This window comes from Anomaloglossus baeobatrachus, chromosome 1, assembly GCF_048569485.1.
Source record: "Anomaloglossus baeobatrachus isolate aAnoBae1 chromosome 1, aAnoBae1.hap1, whole genome shotgun sequence".
NCBI lineage: Eukaryota > Metazoa > Chordata > Amphibia > Anura > Aromobatidae > Anomaloglossus > Anomaloglossus baeobatrachus.
The window spans coordinates 370066857-370087464 of NC_134353.1; the positions used below are offsets into that span (position 1 = coordinate 370066857).

The window sequence follows — 20608 nt, forward strand, 5'->3', positions numbered from 1 at the left end:
AAATATCTAATCTTCAGAAACATGGCGCCGGAGTAGGCCTCTGCGCATAGCGCTTATCCACTGCGCCATGTTTCTGAAGCCCCCGCATTACACAACTTAGTGTCTGAGAGGGCGGCGCCACAGCGATGTCACACCGGCTGGTGTGTTGGCCCGGTGTCCTGGGGCGGCACGATACAGGAGCAGCAGGTAATCGCGTCCTCCGGTCAGCTGTTCTGTCCTGTTCTAATCGCACGCGCTCCCGCGGTCACAACGGGCTGTGAAGAAAGGAGGGCGCATGCGCCGCCCTCTCAGACACCAAGTTGTGCAATGCGGGGGCTTCAGAAACATGGCGCCGGAGATAAGCACTATGCGCAGAGGCCCACTCCGGCGCCATGTTTCTGAAGATTAGATATTTACATACAGCCAGAGGGAGGGAGGGAGGAACAGGCGGCGCGGGGGGGCGGGGAACACGTGCATAACCCGCCCGGACATCAGGAGAGAGGGAGAAACAGGCTGGTGGGGGGGCGGGGAACTCCTGCATAACCCGCCCGGACATTAGCAGCTGAGGTGCACACGTCAATCAAAAAGTGCACGAAATTTCAAACTTTATAAAGTTGTATTTCACTGCCTAAACACCCGAGCTGCCCCCTGATGGTATGTACACAATGTGCCTGATAGTGCCAGTACTGCACTGGCTGCAGCTTATACACAAAAATCCTGATGTTTGGTTCCCTTTAATTGACAATATAAACTAAGCACATAGCTTGTAGGGGATATAGCCCCTGAAAAAGAAAAATCACACCTTTAGGTTAAGTTGTCCATTTTTCATCCTCCCCAAAAATGTATGATCTTTTATCCAGATAGTCACATTCGTTTACAAATCTACTTTTGAGATCCATATGGCATCCATTTTTTGTGTGATATCAACAAATAAATAGATGAATATGGGACAAACAAGAAACAAGTGCAAAGCACACAAAACTAGACAAAAAAGGAACTAAAGCAGGGATGTATCGGACCCTAAATATTCCCATGCGACATTACGCTGCAGTTGTCACAGCCGTCAAGGACCATACCCTTTTCTGACCACCATATAAATGACCAAAAATGACTTTCATTACCTGCAATTATACAATCAAGGTTAAATGACTGCAGAAATGTTGTAATTTGCAGGGAACTGGTGCATATCTCTATGTGTACACGAGAGAGACCTGTCAATCTACTACAGTTGTAGTAGGTAAAATATATTATCAAAAACTGTCACTATATGAGTGGATGTCACCAAGGATACTTAAGCTGCAATGCCCTGCACATGAGGTAAGAGACATGGCTATATCAGCAGAACTATACTACATTTCTAATTGGGGGTATTTGCTAATATTCTTATTATTACACCTACTACATATTGGGATAGGCTCTTGGAAATAGGAATAACCCTTTAAATTACACCTTAACATACATACAATGGAAATAATTATTTGATCCCTTGCTGATTTTGTAAGTTTGACAAAGTCATGAACAGTCTATAATTATAAGGGTAGGTTAATTTTAACAGTGAGAGAAAGAATATCAAAAATAAAATCCAGAAATCACATTGTATAAATTATATACAATTATTGGCATTTTGCAGAGGGAAATAAGTATTTGATCCCTCTGGCAAACAAGACTTAATACTTAGAGGCAAAACCCTTGTTGGCAGGCACAGCAGTCAGACATTTATTGTAGTTGTTCTAGAGGTATGCGCACAAGTCAGGAGGAATTTTGGTCCACTCCTCTTTACAGATCATCTCTAAAATATTACGATATTGAGGCTGTCGCTTGGCAACTCAAAGCTTCAGCTCTTTCCATAAGTATTCTACGGGATTAACCCCTTCACGACCAGCCGATTTTTCGCTTTCCGTTTTTTTTTTCGCCATTCTTTTTCTGAGAAACGTAACTTTTTTATTTTTCAGTCAATATGGTCACGTGAGGGCTCATTTTTTGGAGAACGAGCTGTACTATTAAATGAATCCAAAAGTTTTACCATATAGTGTACTGGAAAACGGCAAAAAAATTCCAAATGCAGAAAAATTGCAAAAAAAGTGCGATAGCACTATTGTTTTTGAGATATTTTATTCACTGTGTTCACTGTATGGTAAAATTGATGTGTTGGTGTGATGCCTCATGTCAGTGCGAGTTCGTAGACACCAAACATGTATAGGTTTACTTTTATATAACGGGTTAAAAAAAATTCGGAAGTTTGTCTGAAAAAAGTGGCGCACGTTTTACGCCATATTCCGTGACCCGTAGCGTTCTCATTTTTCGGGATCTATGACTCAGAGACGGCTTATTTTTTGCGTCTCGACCTGACGTTTTTAACGGTACCATTTTTGCGCAGATGCTACATTTTGATCGCCTGTTATTGCATTTTGCGCAAAAGTTGTGGCGACAAAAAAAGTCATTTTGGCGCTTGGAATTTTTTTGCCGCTACGCCGTTTACTGATCAGATTAATTGATTTTATATTTTGATAGCTCGGGCGTTTCATAACGCAGCGATACCAAATGTGTGTATATTTTTTATTTTTTTAACCCTTTAATTTTCAATGGGGCAAAAGGGGGGTGGATTTGAACTTTTAGGTTTTTTTTTTTAATATTCTAAAACTTTTTTTTTTACTTTTTTTTTTTTATTTTACTAGTCCCCCTAGGGGGCTATAGCGATCAACAATCCGATCGCTCTGCACTATCTGCTGATCACAGCTACACAGCTGTAAACAGCAGATACGTGCACTTCCTGCTTCCCTGGCCTCCGTAGAAACCGAAAGTGAAAGTGGTTCATGTCTAGCACAGGAGTCATCACATGACCCTGTGCTACCATGACAACCACTGGAAGTCACGTGATCATGTCACGTGACTTCCGGTATCGGGCGGTAAGTAAAACTTTACCGTGATCGCGTTTATAATGGCGCTGTCACATATTGACAGCGCCATTTCAGGGGTTAAACGGTACAAGCAGATAACGATTCTGCTCGTACCTAGCAGGCACACATCTCAGCTGTGAAAATCAGCTGAGATGTGCGCCGATCGCAGCATGCTGCTGCCGGCAGACCGCGGGCAGTAACGTTATGACCGCTAGGACGTAATTTTACTGCCCGCGGTCGTTAAGGGGTTAAAGTCTGGAGACTGGCTAGGCCACTCCATGACCTTAATGTGCTTCTTTTTAAGCCACTTCTTTGTTGCCTTGGCTGTATGCTTTGAGCCATTGCCGTGCTGGAAGACCCAGCCATGACCCATTTTTAATGTCCTGGCGAAGGGAAGGAGGTTGTCACTCAGGATTTTACAGTACATGGCTCCATCCATTGTCCCATTGATGCGGTGAAGTAGTCTTGTGCCATTAGTAGAGATACACCCCCAAAACAAAATGTTTCCACCTCCATGCTTGACAGTGGGAACGGTTTTCTTTGGGTCATAGGCAGCATTTCTCTTGCTACAAACACAGCGAGTTAAGTTAATATCAAAAAGATCAACTTTTGTCTCATCTGACCACAACACCTTCTCCCAATCACTCTCATAATCATCCAGGTGTTCCTTGGCAAACTTCAGATGGGCCTGCACATGTGCCTTCTTGAGCAGTGGGATTTTGCAGGCACTGCAGGATTTTAATTAGTTACGGTGTAATGTGTTACCAATGGTTTTCTTGGGGACCGTGGTCCCTGCTGCCTTAAGATCATTAACAAGTTCCCCTCGTGTAGTTTCAGGCTGATCTCTCACCTTCCTCATGATCCTGGATACCCCATGAGGTGAGATTTCACATGGAGCCCATGATCGATGTTGATTGACACTCATTTTCTATTTCTTCCATTTTCTTACTATTGCACCAACAGTTGTCTCCTTCTCACCCAGCGTCTTACTTATGGTTTGTAGCCCATTTCAGCCTTGTTCAGGTCTATGATCTTGTCCCTGACCTCCTTAGAAAGCTCTTTGGTCTTGCCCATGCTGTAGAGGTTAGAATTTGACTGATTGTGGACAGGAGTCTTTTATACAGGTGACAATTTAAGACAGCTGCCTTTAATGCAGGTAACGAGTTGGTTAGGAGCCTATAACTGGTCTGTAGGAGCCAGAACTCCTTAATGGTTGGTAGGGGATCAAATACTTATTTCTCTCTGCAAAATGCAAATACATTTCTACAATGTGATTTTCTGAATTGTATTTTGGATATTCTATCGCTCACTGTTAAAATTAATCTACTCTTAAAATTATAGACTGTTCATGTCTTTGTCAGTGGGCAAACTTACAAAATCAGCAAGGGATCAAATAATTATTTGTTTCACTGTATACAAATGTGTATATATATATATAAAATCCGAAATACTAAAACACACCAGCGCCAACATGTACGAATGTATACCTTTTGCAAGTAAAGGACTGTTCCCTTCAGAATAGCGTAGAATGTTTTCCATCCTCGTTTGCCTCTTGGAGCTGTAGAAGAACAGAAAAAAAAAAAAATCAGACAACAGTGTCATACAAATCAATGGGATAATGGTGAATTTCACGTTACTACTTAATGTTAAGGTGTTTTGGGATATTGTTAATAAAAAGATTTTATCTGTGTACTCCTAAAATGGCATGAAATTGGGCAAAAAGCTGAAAACACTGCGGCAAAGCCTCTCCTTTCATGAAGAAGGTGTGAGATACATTTTAAGGTGAATATTTGCTGTGAACAGATCTGAAACACTCCAGAAAACACTTCCACTGTACAGTCTCGGGCTTTTGAAGTAGAAATATAAAAGCATGGTTTCCACAGGCTAGGCAGCCTTTCACATCTGATTAAATGTCTCCATTTAACTTTGACACTTGTTTACTGAGACAACAGGTTAGCGACTCCCACACCTCATAATAAGCCAACACATCAACTTCATAGCTTCAAATCTACTTTGATGTCATCTAAAGCAGTTCTCTAGATTAGAAGAATTTCTTGGCACATCTCTAGCCCTTTGTAATGACAAACAGCCTAGCTTTAAATGACATGAGATCGGATTATTATATCATAGTCCACACAGCTGTCCAAAATTCTGAGATGCATTACTAGATCCTTGACAGTGGGTTAAAATAGGTCATCCATAGAAAAGATGTAATGAATTTAGAATGAGCGAGAAGGTAGTATTGGAAATTGAACTTTCAGATTAAAAATATAAAAGAATATACAAATGGAATATATTTAGCAAACTCCACTAAATTGACTTAATTCCAAAAAATGTGAGTTTCTCTAAATAAATATATACATTATAAAGGCAAACAATACAGCGCGCAGCCCCAAGGCTTCATACGTCATGCAAGATTGCTTAACATTAAACATTTAAATATCTAATATACGGTAACTACAAAGTTTTTGCAGATCCCCTGTCTAAGTAACCAATGATACCAGTAGCCAAATTAATAAATTAATCCAGTGCAGGCACAAGTAATTTCTACTTTCTTGGATTACTACTTGCTTTCTACTAAATTTTACACTATATCTATCTCTCTCTCATATATATATATATATATATATATATATATACTAGAAGGTGGCCCGTTTCTACGCATCGGGTATTCTAGAATTTACGTATTGTGTAGTTCATGTATGATTTTTGTTATATATATATATATATATATATATATATATATATATATATAGATGTTGTTGTGTGTAGTTACCAAGTGTTTGTGTAGGGCGCTGTACATGTTCTGGGTGTTGTCTGGGTGTGACGGGGGGTGAGAGCGGTGTTGTATGTGTGTTGCATTGTTTGTGGAGCGCTGTGTGTCTGTAGCGTTGTGTGTGTTGCGCGGTTTGTGTGTGTGGTGTGTTTTGGGGGAGGTATGTTTTGTGCAATGTGTGTGTTGTGCGGTATGTGCGTATATTTGTGTGTGCCGCGGTGTTTGTGTGTTGGGTGTTGTGTGTGTGCAGCGTTGTCTGTGTGTGTGGGTGTCTGTGTAGGGCAGTTGTTTGTGGTTCCCAGTGTGTGTGTGTGTGGTGTGTTGTGCAGTGCGCGCGCGTGTGTGTGTGTTGGGGGGAGGTGTGCACTTCCCATCGTGCTCCATCCCCCATGCAGCGCACTCCCCATCGTGCTCCTTCCTCTATGCTGCGCACCCCCATCGTGCTCCATCTCCCATGCTGCGCACTCCCAAACGTGCTCCATCCGCCATGCTGCGCACTCCCAAACGTGCTCCATCCGCCATGCTGCGCACTCCCAAACGTGCTCCATCCACCATGCTGCGCACTCCCAAACGTGCTCCATCCGCCATGCTGCGCACTCCCCAACGTGCTCCATCCGCCATACTCCGCACTCCTCATCGTGCTCCATCCCCCATGCAGCGCACTCCCCATCGTGCTCCATCCGCCATGCTGCGCACTCCCAAACGTGCTCCATCTGCCATGCTGCGCACTCCCAAACGTGCTCCATCCGCCATGCTGCGCACTCCCAAACGTGGTCCATCCGCCATGCTGCGCACTCCCAAACGTGACCATCCGCCATAATCCGCACTCCCAAACGTGCTCCATCCGCCATGCTGCGCACTCCCAAACGTGCTCCATCCGCCATGCTGCGCACTCCCAAACGTGGTCCATCCGCCATGCTGCACCAGCATCAGCCTCTCTACCCGCAGCATCAGCCTCTCTGCCCGCAGCATCAGCCTCTCTGCCCGCAGCATCAGCCTCTCTGCCCGCAGCATCAGCCTCTCTCCTCCCAGCATCAGCCACTCTACCCGCAGCATCAGCCTCTCTCCTCCCAGCATCAGCCTCTCTCCTCCCAGCATCAGCCTCTCTCATACCAGCATCAGCCTCTCTCCTCCCAGCATCAGCCTCTCTCATCCCAGCATCAGCCTTTTCTGTCCCCAGCATCAGCCTCTCTCCTCCCAGCATCAGCCTCTCTCCTCCCAGCATCAGCCTCTCTCCTCCCAGCCTACCCCAGCCTCAGCCTCCCCCAGCATCAGCCTCTCTCCTCCCAGCATCAGCCTCTCTCCTCCCAGCATCAGCCTTTTCTGTCCCCAGCATCAGCCTCTCTCCTCCCAGCCTACCCCAGCCTCAGCCTCCCCCAGCATCAGCCTCCCCCAGCATCAGCCTCTCTCCTCCCAGCATCAGCCTCTCTCTTCCCAGCCTACCCCAGCCTCAGCCTCCCCCAGAATCAGCCTCTCTCCTCCCAGCATCAGCCTTTTCGGTCCCCAGCATCAGCCTCTCTCCTCCCAGCCTACCCCAGCCTCAGCCTCCCCCAGCATCAGCCTCTCTTCTCTCAGCCTCCCCATCCCAGCCTTCCCCAGGATCAGCCTCTCTCCTCCCAGCCTCCTCCAGCACGCCGTGCTCCTCTGCCGACACTCACAGATCCGATCGCATACACTCACACACACACACACACACACACACCCGATCGCATACACTCACACATACCCGATCGCATACACTCACGCACACACACATTGACGATATTGCACATACGCGCTCACACTCACAACATCGGGAGATACCACATGCTTCTGGCCATGTGATCCTCCGGCAGGTCCTGGAAGCTCACAGCACAGTATCGCCGCCGAGAAGCAAGCGATATCCCAGGATGTTGTGAGTGTGTGGATGCGATGTGATGTGTGTGTGAGGTGTGTGTGAGAGTGAGTGTGATCTGATGTGTGTGTGTGTGTATGTGTGTGTGTGTGTGCTGTTCTGTGTGCGTGTGTGTATGTTCCGCCGCTGCAGGACCTTGATGCGCTGGTAACTATGCTACCATGGTTACCAGCGTATCCCGTCCCCCGCTCGCACGGGAGCCCACACCAGCATACGCCGGCCAGCCCCAGCAATGCGAGGGTATGTGTCGGCTGGTTTGGCGGCGTACGCTGATGTGGGCTCCCGGGGGTACAGTACTCACCTGGGAGTCGTGGCTCCGTGTCGGTCGGTTCGGGAAATGCGTGGGGGGGCGGGGCCAGAGCTAGCGTGCATTGCGTGAGGGGGGCGGGGCGTGGCCGAGTTGCCAATGCCTGCAGGGTGCCGGGGCGAGAGGCCAATCTGTTGGGGGGGAGGAGCCTGGGCGAGCGGCCGGCCAATCCTTTGGGGGTGCAGCCTGGGCGAGCGGCCAATCCGTGCGGGGGGGGCGGGGCCATGGCGAGCCCAGCAGCCAATCAGCTTTGTGTCACCGTAAGGACACAATTTTGGAGCAAGACAGACAGACAGACAGACAGAATAAGGCAATTATATATATAGATACACATATACATTATATATATATATATATAGATACACATATACATTATATATATATATATATATATATATATATATATATATATATATATATATATATATAGACATTGACGAGGTTAGAACTAATGATTTTTACTTGAAATAATAATTTTCTCCTTCAAACTTTTTTCTTTCGTCACAGAATGCTCCCTTTGTAACAATTACAGCTTTTCAGATTCTAGCTGTTAATTTGCTGAGGCAATCTGGAGATATCTCACCCCATGCTTCCAGAAGCACCTCCCAGAACTTGGATTGACTTGATGGGCACTTTTTTGAGTATCATATGGTCAAGCTGCTCCTACAACAGCTCAATAGGGTTAAGATCTGGTGACTGTGCTGGCCACTCCATTACAGATAGAATACCAGCTGCCTGATTCTTCCCTAAATAGTTCATGCATATTTTGGAGCTGTGCTTTGGGTCATTGTCCTGTTGTAGGATGAAATTGGCTCCAATCAAGCGCTGTTCATAGGGTATTGCTCCCACTAGCCAGTTTCCTACTCCACACTGATGAGGCAAATACCGTCAAACAGCTGTCTGTGGATGGATACCATGTTTTGGTATAGGCAGTTTCCTTGACTGGAGACTGCCCTTCCCGTGGTTGCTCCTTCCCGGTGAAAGACCTGGCTAGTTTTCTGCCAGCGTTGAGAAACATGTGATGGTGTCTCCGCTGCATTCTTGTTTTGCATGTTTTCCCAGGGGGTCTTGTTCTAGTGTCACTGCGTTGAGAAACACGTGATGGTGTCTCTGCGGTGTTGGATGTTGATCTCCCCGAGGCCAACCATCCTTACCTACATAGGCTATGGCATAGCGTTGCAAAATTGAGTGATAGCCTTCCTTATTCAAAATCCCTTTTACCTTGTACAAATTTACTACTTTACCAGCACCAAAGCATCCCAGACCATCACATTACTTCCACCATACTTTCCAGTATCTTTTCAGTTGTTTTGTGTCTCACAAATGTTCTTCTATGTGATCCAAACACCTCAAACTTTGATTCGTCTGTCCATAATACTTTTTTCCACTCTTCCTCTGTCCTACAGTTAGGTCCAGAAATATTTGGACAGTGACACAAGTTTTGTTATTTTAGCTGTTTACAAAAACATGTTCAGAAATACAATTATATATATAACATGGGCTGAAAGTGCACACTCCCAGCTGCAATATGAGAGTTTTCACATCCAAATCGGAGAAAGGGTTTAGGAATCATAGCTCTGTAATGCATAGCCTCCTCTTTTTCAAGGGACCAAAAGTAATTGGACAAGGGACTCTAAGGGCTGCAATTAACTCTGAAGGCATCTCCCTCGTTAACCTGTAATCAATGAAGTAGTTAAAAGGTCTGGGGTTGATTACAGTTGTGTGGTTTTGCATTTGGAAGCTGTTGCTGTGACCAGACAACATGCGGTCTAAGGAACTCTCAATTGAGGTGAAGCAGAACATCCTGAGGCTGAAAAAAAAGAAAAAATCCATCAGAGAGATAGCAGACATGCTTGGAGTAGCAAAATCAACAGTCGGGTACATTCTGAGAAAAAAGGAATTGACTGGTGAGCTTGGGAACTCAAAAAGGCCTGGGCGTCCACGGATGACAACAGTGGTGGATGATCGCCGCATACTTTCTTTGGTGAAGAAGAACCCATTCACAACATCAACTGAAGTCCAGAACACTCTCAGTGAAGTAGGTGTATCTGTCTCTAAGTCAACAGTAAAGAGAAGACTCCATGAAAGTAAATACAAAGGGTTCACATCTAGATGCAAACCATTCATCAATTCCAAAAATAGACAGGCCAGAGTTAAATTTGCTGAAAAACACCTCATGAAGCCAGCTCAGTTCTGGAAAAGTATTCTATGGACAGATGAGACAAAGATCAACCTGTACCAGAATGATGGGAAGAAAAAAGTTTGGAGAAGAAAGGGAACGGCACATGATCCAAGGCACACCACATCCTCTGTAAAACATGGTGGAGGCAACGTGATGGCATGGGCATGCATGGCTTTCAATGGCACTGGGTCACTTGTGTTTATTGATGACATAACAGCAGACAAGAGTAGCCGGATGAATTCTGAAGTGTACCGGGATATACTTTCAGCCCAGATTCAGCCAAATGCCGCAAAGTTGATCGGACGGCGCTTCATAGTACAGATGGACAATGACCCCAAGCATACAGCCAAAGCTACCCAGGAGTTCATGAGTGCAAAAAAGTGGAACATTCTGCAATGGCCAAGTCAATCACCAGATCTTAACCCAATTGAGCATGCATTTCACTTGCTCAAATCCAGACTTAAGACGGAAAGACCCACAAACAAGCAAGACCTGAAGGCTGCAGCTGTAAAGGCCTGGCAAAGCATTAAGAAGGAGGAAACCCAGCGTTTGGTGATGTCCATGGGTTCCAGACTTAAGGAAGTGATTGCCTCCAAAGGATTCGCAACAAAATATTGAAAATAAAAATATTTTGTTTGGGTTTGGTTTATTTGTCCAATTACTTTTGACCTCCTAAAATGTGGAGTGTTTGTAAAGAAATGTGTACAATTCCTACAATTTTTATCAGATATTTTTGTTCAAACCTTCAAATTAAACGTTACAATCTGCACTTGAATTCTGTTGTAGAGGTTTCATTTCAAATCCAATGTGGTGGCATGCAGAGCCCAACTCGCGAAAATTGTGTCACTGTCCAAATATTTCTGGACCTAACTGTATGTCTGTGTTTTTTTTGCCCATATTAAACCTTTCCTTTTATTAGCCAGTCTCAGATATGGCTTTTCCTTTGCCACTGTGACTTGAAGGCCTGCATCCCGGAGTCGCCTATTCACTGTAGACGTTGACACTGGTGTTTTGTGGGTACTAATTAATGAAGCTGCCAGTTGAGGACCTGGGAGGCATTGATTTCTCAAACAAGAGACTCTAATGTACTTGTCTTGTTGCTCAGTTGTGCTGCGGGGCCTCCCACTTCTCTTTCTACTCTGGTTAGAGCCTGTTTGTGCTCTCCTCTGAAGGGAGTAGTACACACTGTTGTAGGAAATCTTCAGTTTCTTGGCAATTTTTCGCATGGAATAGCCTTCATTTCTAAGAACAAGAATAGACTGTCGAGTTTCACATGAAAGTTCTGTTTTTCTGGCCATTTTGAGAGTTTAATGGAACCAACAAATGTAATGCTCCAGATTCTCAACTAGCTCAAAGGAAGGTCAGTTTTATAGCTTCTCTAATCAGCAAAACTGTTTTCAGCTGTGCTAACATACTTGCACAAGGGTTTTCGAGGGATTTCTAAACATCCATTAGCCTTCTAACACAGTTAGCAAACACAATGTACCATTAGAACACTGGAGTGGTGGTTGTTGGAAATGGGACTCTATACACCTATGTAGATATTGCATAGATTTTGCAGCTAGAAAAGTCATTTACCACATTAACAATGTATAGAGTGTATTTCTGTTTAATTTAATGTTAGCTTCATTGAAAAATATGTGCTTTTCTTTCAAAAATAAGAAAATATCTAAGTGACCCTAAACTTTTGAACCATAGTGTATGTGTGAAAACATAGGAATTGGGGTGCTGAAAAATGGCAACACGTGCTCTTGATGACTTTAAAGCAATCTTACTTGGAAGCATTTTTTCCATAACTGATAAGACTTCTGCAGAGTAATGTATATGTTTCTTAGTGCAAACGAAAGTAGAGTCTCCCAAACATAGCCATTTGATGCAAAAGTCATTTCGGTAAGGAATTAAGATTCTCTCCTATAAAACTATGAACACGTAAACAACCACATAAAAACCACAGCTGGTATATTGAAAGCAATTCTTTCAAGCTATAACACTCAGTTTTGGAAGCTACTTTTTTTGTTGTAAATTAGCATAGATAGTGAGATCCAGAAATATTTGGATAGTGGCCGAATCTTTGTGATTTGGGTTCCGCATGCCCAACTGAGATGCAATTGAAGTGGAAACTTTCAGGTTTAATTAAAGGGGCTGAACAAAAATATCCTGTGAAACATTTTGTAATTGTAAAAATTTTTCTATAGGGCCTCCTCATTTCTGAGGCTCAAAAGTAATTGGAAAAATTTAGTTACCATAAATAAAATGTAATTTTTAATACTTCGTAGAGAACCTTTGGCAGGCCATGACTGCATGAAGTCTGGAAGCCATTTTCATTACAATTATACATTTATCAGCAATTTACCATTGACTATCCAATAGTCTAGGGAGCAAATTTTCTTTTCTTGAATGCAAAATCTTTCCATGATCAAGTTCACTAGCCAGTGACAGCAAAAAAGTTTGAAAATCGTACCCGCTTTTTTTGACGCAGGTCATATAGCCTTTTAACACTAGAAGTCCCAGGAATTTCGAGCTCCATAGGGTTTCAATGGTAGAAATGTTAAATGACCCCTCTCTGGGACTTCTAGTGTTAAAAAAAATTACATTAACCCGTCACGACTTTGGGGCTTACCTGTACATCCAAGGCCTTGTCAAGCCCTCATATGGCTATATTGATGGAAAAATATAAAACTTATGGATCTTGGGTGGAGGGGAGGAAAAAACATAAATGAAAAACGCAAAATCACCGTGGGGACAAATTGTACAATCACATTTCTATTTCTTTTCCTTTTACCATATAATAAAAACAAAATAAAAAAAAGAAGAATGGTGGAATTGCTTCCCCTCCCCCATTTCATCTCACTTAGATTTTTTTTTTTCCAGTTCGTTATATGGAAAAAATAATGGTGGCACTCTAATCTACAACTTATCAAGCAAAAATAAGCCCTCACAGAGTTATGTGGACAGAAAAATTACAAAGTTATGGATCTTGGAGGAAAAGAAGTAAAATCAAAGTGCAAACAAAAAAAATAATTGCCTGGCAGTGAGGGGGGTTAAAATATATCTTTTCTGCCATATCAGGTCTTTCATCCGAGGTGGATGTCAATGAATTATTACTTGCAGAGCTTGGAAAAAAGTGAAAGTCTTTTTCATCTTCGCAACATCAGGGAATACTAGATGTCACCTCAACATTCCACGACCTGCACTGATGCCGAAAATCTCTTTAGTAATTGTAGTTTAGCTTATCTTTAAAAAAGTGGGGTACAAAATACATATAAATTCCCTCTTGGCTGTCAAGCTCTTTATAATGTATCCTCTATTATATTGTGTTTATAAGACAAGGAGAGGCATGGCCATGAGGGCTTACCAATAATGGCCTGCAAATATAATATCACATGGTCTAGAGCAGCTAACCAGGGTGGTTATCACAGCCAGAATAAAAGACAGGAGCCAATCAAACAGCGACATTTTATGCTTGGACAGTGTAGGGATACAAGGACAGAATGCACAGCTCAGGCCACATAAGGATACAGAAATCTAAAACAATCGTGGTATACTAATTCAGTGCTGAAGCACATAGAAAATTGTGAACATTATGAATACTAATCAAAAGATTCAACTGATATAGCAGAGGTCCCCAACTCCAGTCCTCAAGGCCCACCAACAGTGCAGGTTTTTGGGATTTCCTTAGTATTGCACAGGTGTTAATGTAATTACCTGCCCAGGTGCTGGTTCCAACAGCAGTGCAATGCTAAGGAAATCCTGAAAACATGCTCTGTTGGTGGGCCTTTAGGACTAGAGTTGGGGAACCCTGATATAAGGAACTGCTGTAACAGCACCTTATTCTTCACACATCGCTAAAAAGCAGGGCAGTATTAAACCCCTCAGCGCAAATTTTGCTACTAAAACAAAATACTGAATCCAAGGCTTGTGTGTCAGAGAAATTTCCACTACCAAAACTTGCCATCCATCTAACACATTTCCAGGTCAGCTGAGGTCACTTGGACAATAATAAGGCTATGTTGGCATTATAGCACTTAAAATCTACTCACTACACTCCTATGAGACCGCATATTATACATGTATTTTCAGAGCAAGTAGATGCTTTTTAGTATTGTGAATCACAACAAAATTATCTAATGCAAGTCAAAGATTGGGGAAATTTGGGGAAGTTGGCGAATGCCAATTTCAAATGATCCTATTATTTCTACTAATAAGCAATATACTGACTTTATAGTCAAAGTAATAGTGAAGTGAAGTTAAAAATCACTCATTGGACATGAATACTAACTACAAACCAGAAGTCTCATTAATGATTAATTTATAAATGTATTACTTTTGCACATTAGCTGGTTACAATAGACTGATTCCAAAATAAATGCAAATAAAGCCAAGCTACTCAAGTGTACCAAATGGCAAATGGAGACATGAAATGGGCCAACTTGATGAATTGCTGGAAAGTTAATGATCATTTATCACGGATTACTCACATGCTGTCCTTATAATACAGTTACTTCAAAAGAAATAGTCTGCAAGCAAAGGAGTTTCACATCTATCTATCTATATATATATATATATATATATATATATATATATATATATATATATATATATACACACACACACACACATACATTTTTTCACAATCATTATGAAGGGTAAGGAGCTAGTAATTATCAAATAAGGCATTCTATCAGAAATGTGGTAGATTGTATTGAGCTATTCACTACTGTTGCAATTTCAATGTTATTTTAGTGCTTATTTTACATATATAGCGCCATCAGATTCTCCAGTACATTACACACATCATCATCACTGTCCCCATTGGGGCTCACACTATAAATTCCCTATCTGTATGTCTTTGGAGTGTGGGAGGAAACCAGACAACCCGGAGGAAACCCACACAAACACGGGGAGAACATACAAACTCCTTCCAAATGTCGGTGTACACAAAACTATTAACAGGTTTTGTCGGGAATCTTAACACTGGCTTATTTAAAAAATAAAGATTATTCTCTAAAGATTAAAGCTAAATTAAAATTGTAAACTTTTAATAAGTAAAATCAAGTAATAGTTCCTAAGCCAGTGTTTACGGAATACATTCTACAACATAAAAATATATGTATCATTATGTAGAAGTATAGAATATTATATATTTACTATGCACAATAATGCCTTTAATTTTTCCTTCTTATGAAGTCTGCAGTAGCCTAAAGTTTTGCCAAGTAATTCATTAAACAAACCCGCTGTGATCACTGTTACATCATAGTGGGACTTGAGCCAAGTGTGGCTTTTTACCTTAGATCCTGTCAAGCCTTTGATGACACTGGTTATTAGGGCTACATATGTTCACATCTAGAGTGAAGAGTAGCAGTACCTCCTGTAATGTAGATCGACAAGTGAAACAACAGGGGCAATATTTACTTCCTAATGGCCCAACAGGCATCATGGACAGGATCTTGTTAAAAGTAGTTGGCTATACCCACAGAAATATCATGTAGAACGGCAGCGTTAGCTTAAAAAAAAGGATCAAAATGTTTGCCTATGAAATAGGAGTCTTAGCATATCTATGTATAAGTAAGACTGGTTTCATACTTTTGACATTAAAGCATACATGAGGCTGTTGATATTGATTCACGAGACCCTCAAAAAGCCTGGACACTATGAATCATACTCGGACCTGAATCTCAAGGCTCCTGAAATGTATCCCACCTGCAATTTTAACAGATTAATCTCCAATCTTCTACCTAGAAAATCATCAGAAAATACATTAATACCTTTTTGTGTTAAACTTCTCTACATGTGGTCTCTCTGGTCCCTCCTTATCTTTGAGTAATTTGATATTACTTTGTGCCCTTTAGCCTTTGGGGAAGGTGCACCCCCACTAATTCTGAATCTATCGGCCGCCTGTACTTACTCTGCACAAAATACTTTCAACACAGAGCTCTGTGCAACAATTCAGGTCCTATTTTTTGTACTACCTTGTTTTTCCAAAAATAAGACCTCCCCCAAAAATAAGCCCTAACAGGGATTTTCAGCATTTTCAGAGCAAGGCTTAAATATAAGCCCTACCCCGAAAATAAGCCTCAGTCTCAGTTCAATAATGAAGTGTCCGTGCAGCTAAAAAGTTAAAGATACTGAAGGACACTTCATTATAGACAGCAGGCACCCCACAATCACACTCACCAGATGCAAGGGCAGAGGACCTGCATTGATGTCACACACACACATCCAATCTCACACACACACACACAATCAGATCGCACACACAAACATCCTATCTCACACACACACATCCAATCTCACACACACACATCCAATCTCACACACACACATCCAATCTCACACACACACACATCCAATCTCACACACACACATCCAATCTCACACACACACATCCAATCTCACACACACACAATCAGATCGCACACACAGACATCCGATCTCACAGACAATCAGATCGCACACACAAACATCCGATCTCATACACACACACAATCAGATCGCACACACAAACATCGGATCACACACACATCGCATCACACACATATTCACCACATCCTGCGACAAGGATTTCTTCTCGCCGGCAGAATCTTGAGAGGCAGTGCAGTGGAGCGCAAGGACCTTTCGCAATGCTTGCTTACAGGACCTGCGGACACGTGACTTCCTCCCATCATTCCCTGCGGCCAGAAGTATTCTGTAATGCTGGATGTAATGAGTGTGTGTCAGTTAGCCAGAAGCAGGGGAGGACGGCGTGCATCACCCCCCGGAAATCACATGGAGGACCTGGGAGCCACGCAGATGTCCGGGTCTGGTAAGTATGAGTCTGCTGGGAAGTGGGGTGTCTGCTTTTTTGGGGGGGTATACTTACCCCCAACCATGTTTCTCCAAAACTAAGACCTCCTCCAAAAATAAGCCATAGTGCTTTTTTTTTTTTTTTGGAGGGGGGAGGGTAGTATAAGACAGTGTCTTATTTTTGGAAAAACATGGCAGTAGAACTAAGATTAGAAACAGTAAGGGGTACTTCACACACAGCGAGATCGCTACTGAGATCGCTGCTGAGTCACGTTTTTTGTGACCTCATTAGCGATCTCGCTGTGTGTGACACTGAGCAGCGATCTGGCCCCTGCTGTGAGATCGCTGCTCGTTACACACAGCCCTGGTTCGTTTTTTTATTGTTGCTCTCCCGTTGATAAGCACACATCGCTGTGTGTGACAGCGACAGAGCAACAATCCTGAATGTGAAGGGAGCAGGAGCCGGCGTCTGACAGCCTGCGGTAAGCTGTAACCAAGGTAAACATCGGGTACCCACCTTGGTTACCCGATATTTACCTTCGTTACCAGCCTCCGCAGCTCTCACGCTGCCAGTGCCGGCTCCTGCTCCCTGCACACGCTAAGTTAAGCGGTGTGAGCTGGTAACTAAGGTAAACATCGGGTAACCATACCCGATGTTTACCTTAGTTACCAGTGTCCGCAGCTTCCAGACGCCGGCTCCGTGCAAGCGCAGCGTCGCTTGCACGTCGCTGCTGGCTGGGGGCTGGTCACTGGTCGCTGGTGAGATCTGCCTGTTTGACAGCTCACCAGCGACCATGTAGCGATGCAGCAGCGATCCTGACCAGGTCAGATCGCTAGTCGGATCGCTGCTGCATCGCTAAAGTGTGAAGGTACCCTAAGTCAAGTTTCAGCTAATAGTTGCAGCGCCAGAAGTGATGTCATGGGGGGGGATTGTTTTGCAACCTATCATTGTTAGTTTGTTAACTCTAATCTATATTTATATTTTGTATGTGCTCTAATAATAAATAATAATAATAATAATAATAATAATAATAAAAAAAAAAAACCTGTGTATACAGAGCTTGTGCTGCCCAGAACAAAGGCAGGCTATGCACACCAAATGATTCTAGACTTCCCAGTGTGCATTGTTAAGGGCGGTATGCCTTGTAAACAGACTATTAAATGATTGCAGATCAGTACATATTTACCAGTGATTTAACTCTGCAAAATCAGGTAATGTAAACCCACATCTACCTTCATTGAACTAGAATGAGCCATTACTACCAGAATGTGTAATAATGGCCAAGATCATGTCTGCATTTAAAATAGCTAGATGCTTATCTATTAAATACAGGAATTGAGGGTTTTAAATAATCTAGGAAAGAAGTATACCATAATTGATTGACAAAGGTTGAGCATATTTGTCTGTGTCATGCCAAAAATTGTGAATGGGATGTGTTATTTTGCAAAATGTTTGTTTAAAGGGAACATATCAGAAGTTGTCCGGTCACTAAACTACCATAATTACATGGCTGGGTAGGATTATAAGAGAAATGTCAAATATACCTTCCTGACTATAAATTGATTGTCCTTCACTGAGAATCAGTTTTGTTATGAGGCCTGTTCTTGGCTGGTACAGCATACATGGCAGACATAGTACCACTATTCTCTACGACCATTTCCCCAGCAGCCTATTATGCAGATCACCTTTGCGTTGGTCCAAGAGTCAGACAATATCTGCTTATCATATTGCCAGAACAAATACAAATTCACATCTTCAGCATTACGATTTGCTTGTATTCCCTTTTGTGCTGGGGTTTAATGCTAAACACATTTTTAGACGACGGTCCTTTCTTTTTGCATGAATCTATTAGAACAGTATTGCTGGCTTCTCTCCAAACATTTACTGGCACTTTGTCTCTGGCCAAAAAGACACTGTGGCACTGACAAGAAGTCCATGGGGGTGGTAATCTGCAGGGCATTATGCTGTGGGTCAGAACTTTTCGCAAGTCGGCAACTGTATTTATATAAAGATTGAAAGTTGATTTTCAAAGTAATAGAAAGCCAATTTGTGGCCAGAAAGACGAAATTTTACATGGTTTTTACTACCTTGCCTAGAAACGCAATTAGAGAGTGACTAACGGTGCATTTAGATTGGCTGATCAGCAGTCATTTAATCCGTCAGCAGGTTTTTGCTACTTCATCTGAGAGCAGCACATTGTAGGCAAAAAGATTCTGAAACTAACCATTTTTAACTTAGATTACAGGGTGCAGCCGTTCTGACTTTATCTAAGAATTGAGAATAGCAGAGCTGGGAGCTGTCCCCGACCACACCAGGCTCTCAAAGAGATTGTGCATTGACTGAGGTGTCAGTCCAACAGCAGGTGTCTGACTGCAGTGCACAAGCCACAGAGTCACACCAATGTTAATCACAGAGCAATAAACCCTTTACTTTAGATAAACAATAGCTAAGAGAAGCACAATTGTATTTTCTTTTTTTAACCCTTGCAGCATGCTGTCCTCCACTTACATTGCAAAATTCTGGTGACAGATTCCTTTTAAAGGGTATCTTTCACCAGATCCTTGCTATGTAGAATATGATATAGTGACAGAAATCCTGATTCCAGTGATATATCACTTACTGGTCTGCATACTATCATTTTTCTACAAGCGCAATTTTCTCTGCTATAGAATTAGGAAGGCCCACACAACGTGTGCAGCTTTTTGTGTATATAGGGTGGGTCATTTATATGGATACATCAAAATATAATGGGAATGGTTTGTGATATCTACTTACTGTGTGTGGCTCATTAGTATATGGGAGGGAAGAAACTTTTCAAGATGGGTGGTGACCATGGCGGCCATTTTGAAGTTGGACATTTTGCATCCTAATAAGCCACAAACAGCAAGTTGATATCACCAACCATTCTCATTTTATTTAGGTGCATCCATATAAATGGCCCACCCTGTATACAGCTGCAAATAGTGCTGGGGGAAGGGGTTTTACAAAGCAAATTGACTAGGAGGCACAAGACATGTCGTCCTGTATTGATAATCTCATGCTCCTAAAACTCTGATTTTGCTGAAACGATAACACACAGCCTAGTAAGTAATACATTTCTGGAATCAGGGTCTCTGCCTCTGCATAATGCTCCTTTCAGATTACTTAGCAAAAACCTGCTGACAGATTCCCTTTAATAGCTTGTTGAGACAAACTAATTAAACTTTGGAAATACGGTCATTCTGTGCACACACAATGTCATTGTTCTGAGAAACAAATGTCCTATATAAGAATTATGTGCTGCCAAGATAGTGTAACAATGATTTCACTCGATGAACTAGTGTTTTGCACATTTGTCGGGTGATTGGTCGGCAGTTCACACCGGCCAATTATCAGCATATTAGGTATTTCCTATAACCGGCCAGTGTAAATGCACCCTAAGACTCCCGACAGGTTCCCTTTAATTTAATTTAGTGTTAATGGTTGACCTTCCAATATGTTACTGAAGTTAGTTCACGGCTTTGTTATCCAATCATAAATGATTAAAGTGATTCCTCACTTATGTTCCATTTCACAGTTCAAATGTTTTAAGTCGTAAAAAAAAAAAAGGAGTTTATGCTTTTAGAAAGATAAAAGATGTGAAAAGCTTGTGCAAGTGACAGAAGCTCTAAATGAAGCATAAATGGCTCCGTTCAGATATAAATAAAATGTGTTTTATGCAAAGTGGATATGTGTATAAACTATTAAAGCCCCTCCAGGGAAACAAAGTCAGTTTTAGAAGAAAAAAAAAGCTCAGCTTCACTATGTTGT

The 20608-nt window shown here is 42.4% G+C and overlaps 1 protein-coding gene across 5 annotated transcripts in view; it reads right to left on the reverse strand.

Annotated features, from left to right (window-relative positions):
* PSD3 (pleckstrin and Sec7 domain containing 3) overlaps positions 1 to 20608 on the reverse strand; it is a 926316-nt gene that overhangs the window by 95107 nt on the left and 810601 nt on the right. For all 5 annotated transcript variants that reach the window (XM_075352479.1, XM_075352480.1, XM_075352481.1 and 2 more), the window contains one exon: positions 4364 to 4434. In XM_075352479.1, coding sequence (XP_075208594.1) covers positions 4364 to 4434 — 71 coding nt within the window. The remainder of the gene's footprint in view (positions 1 to 4363; positions 4435 to 20608) is intronic.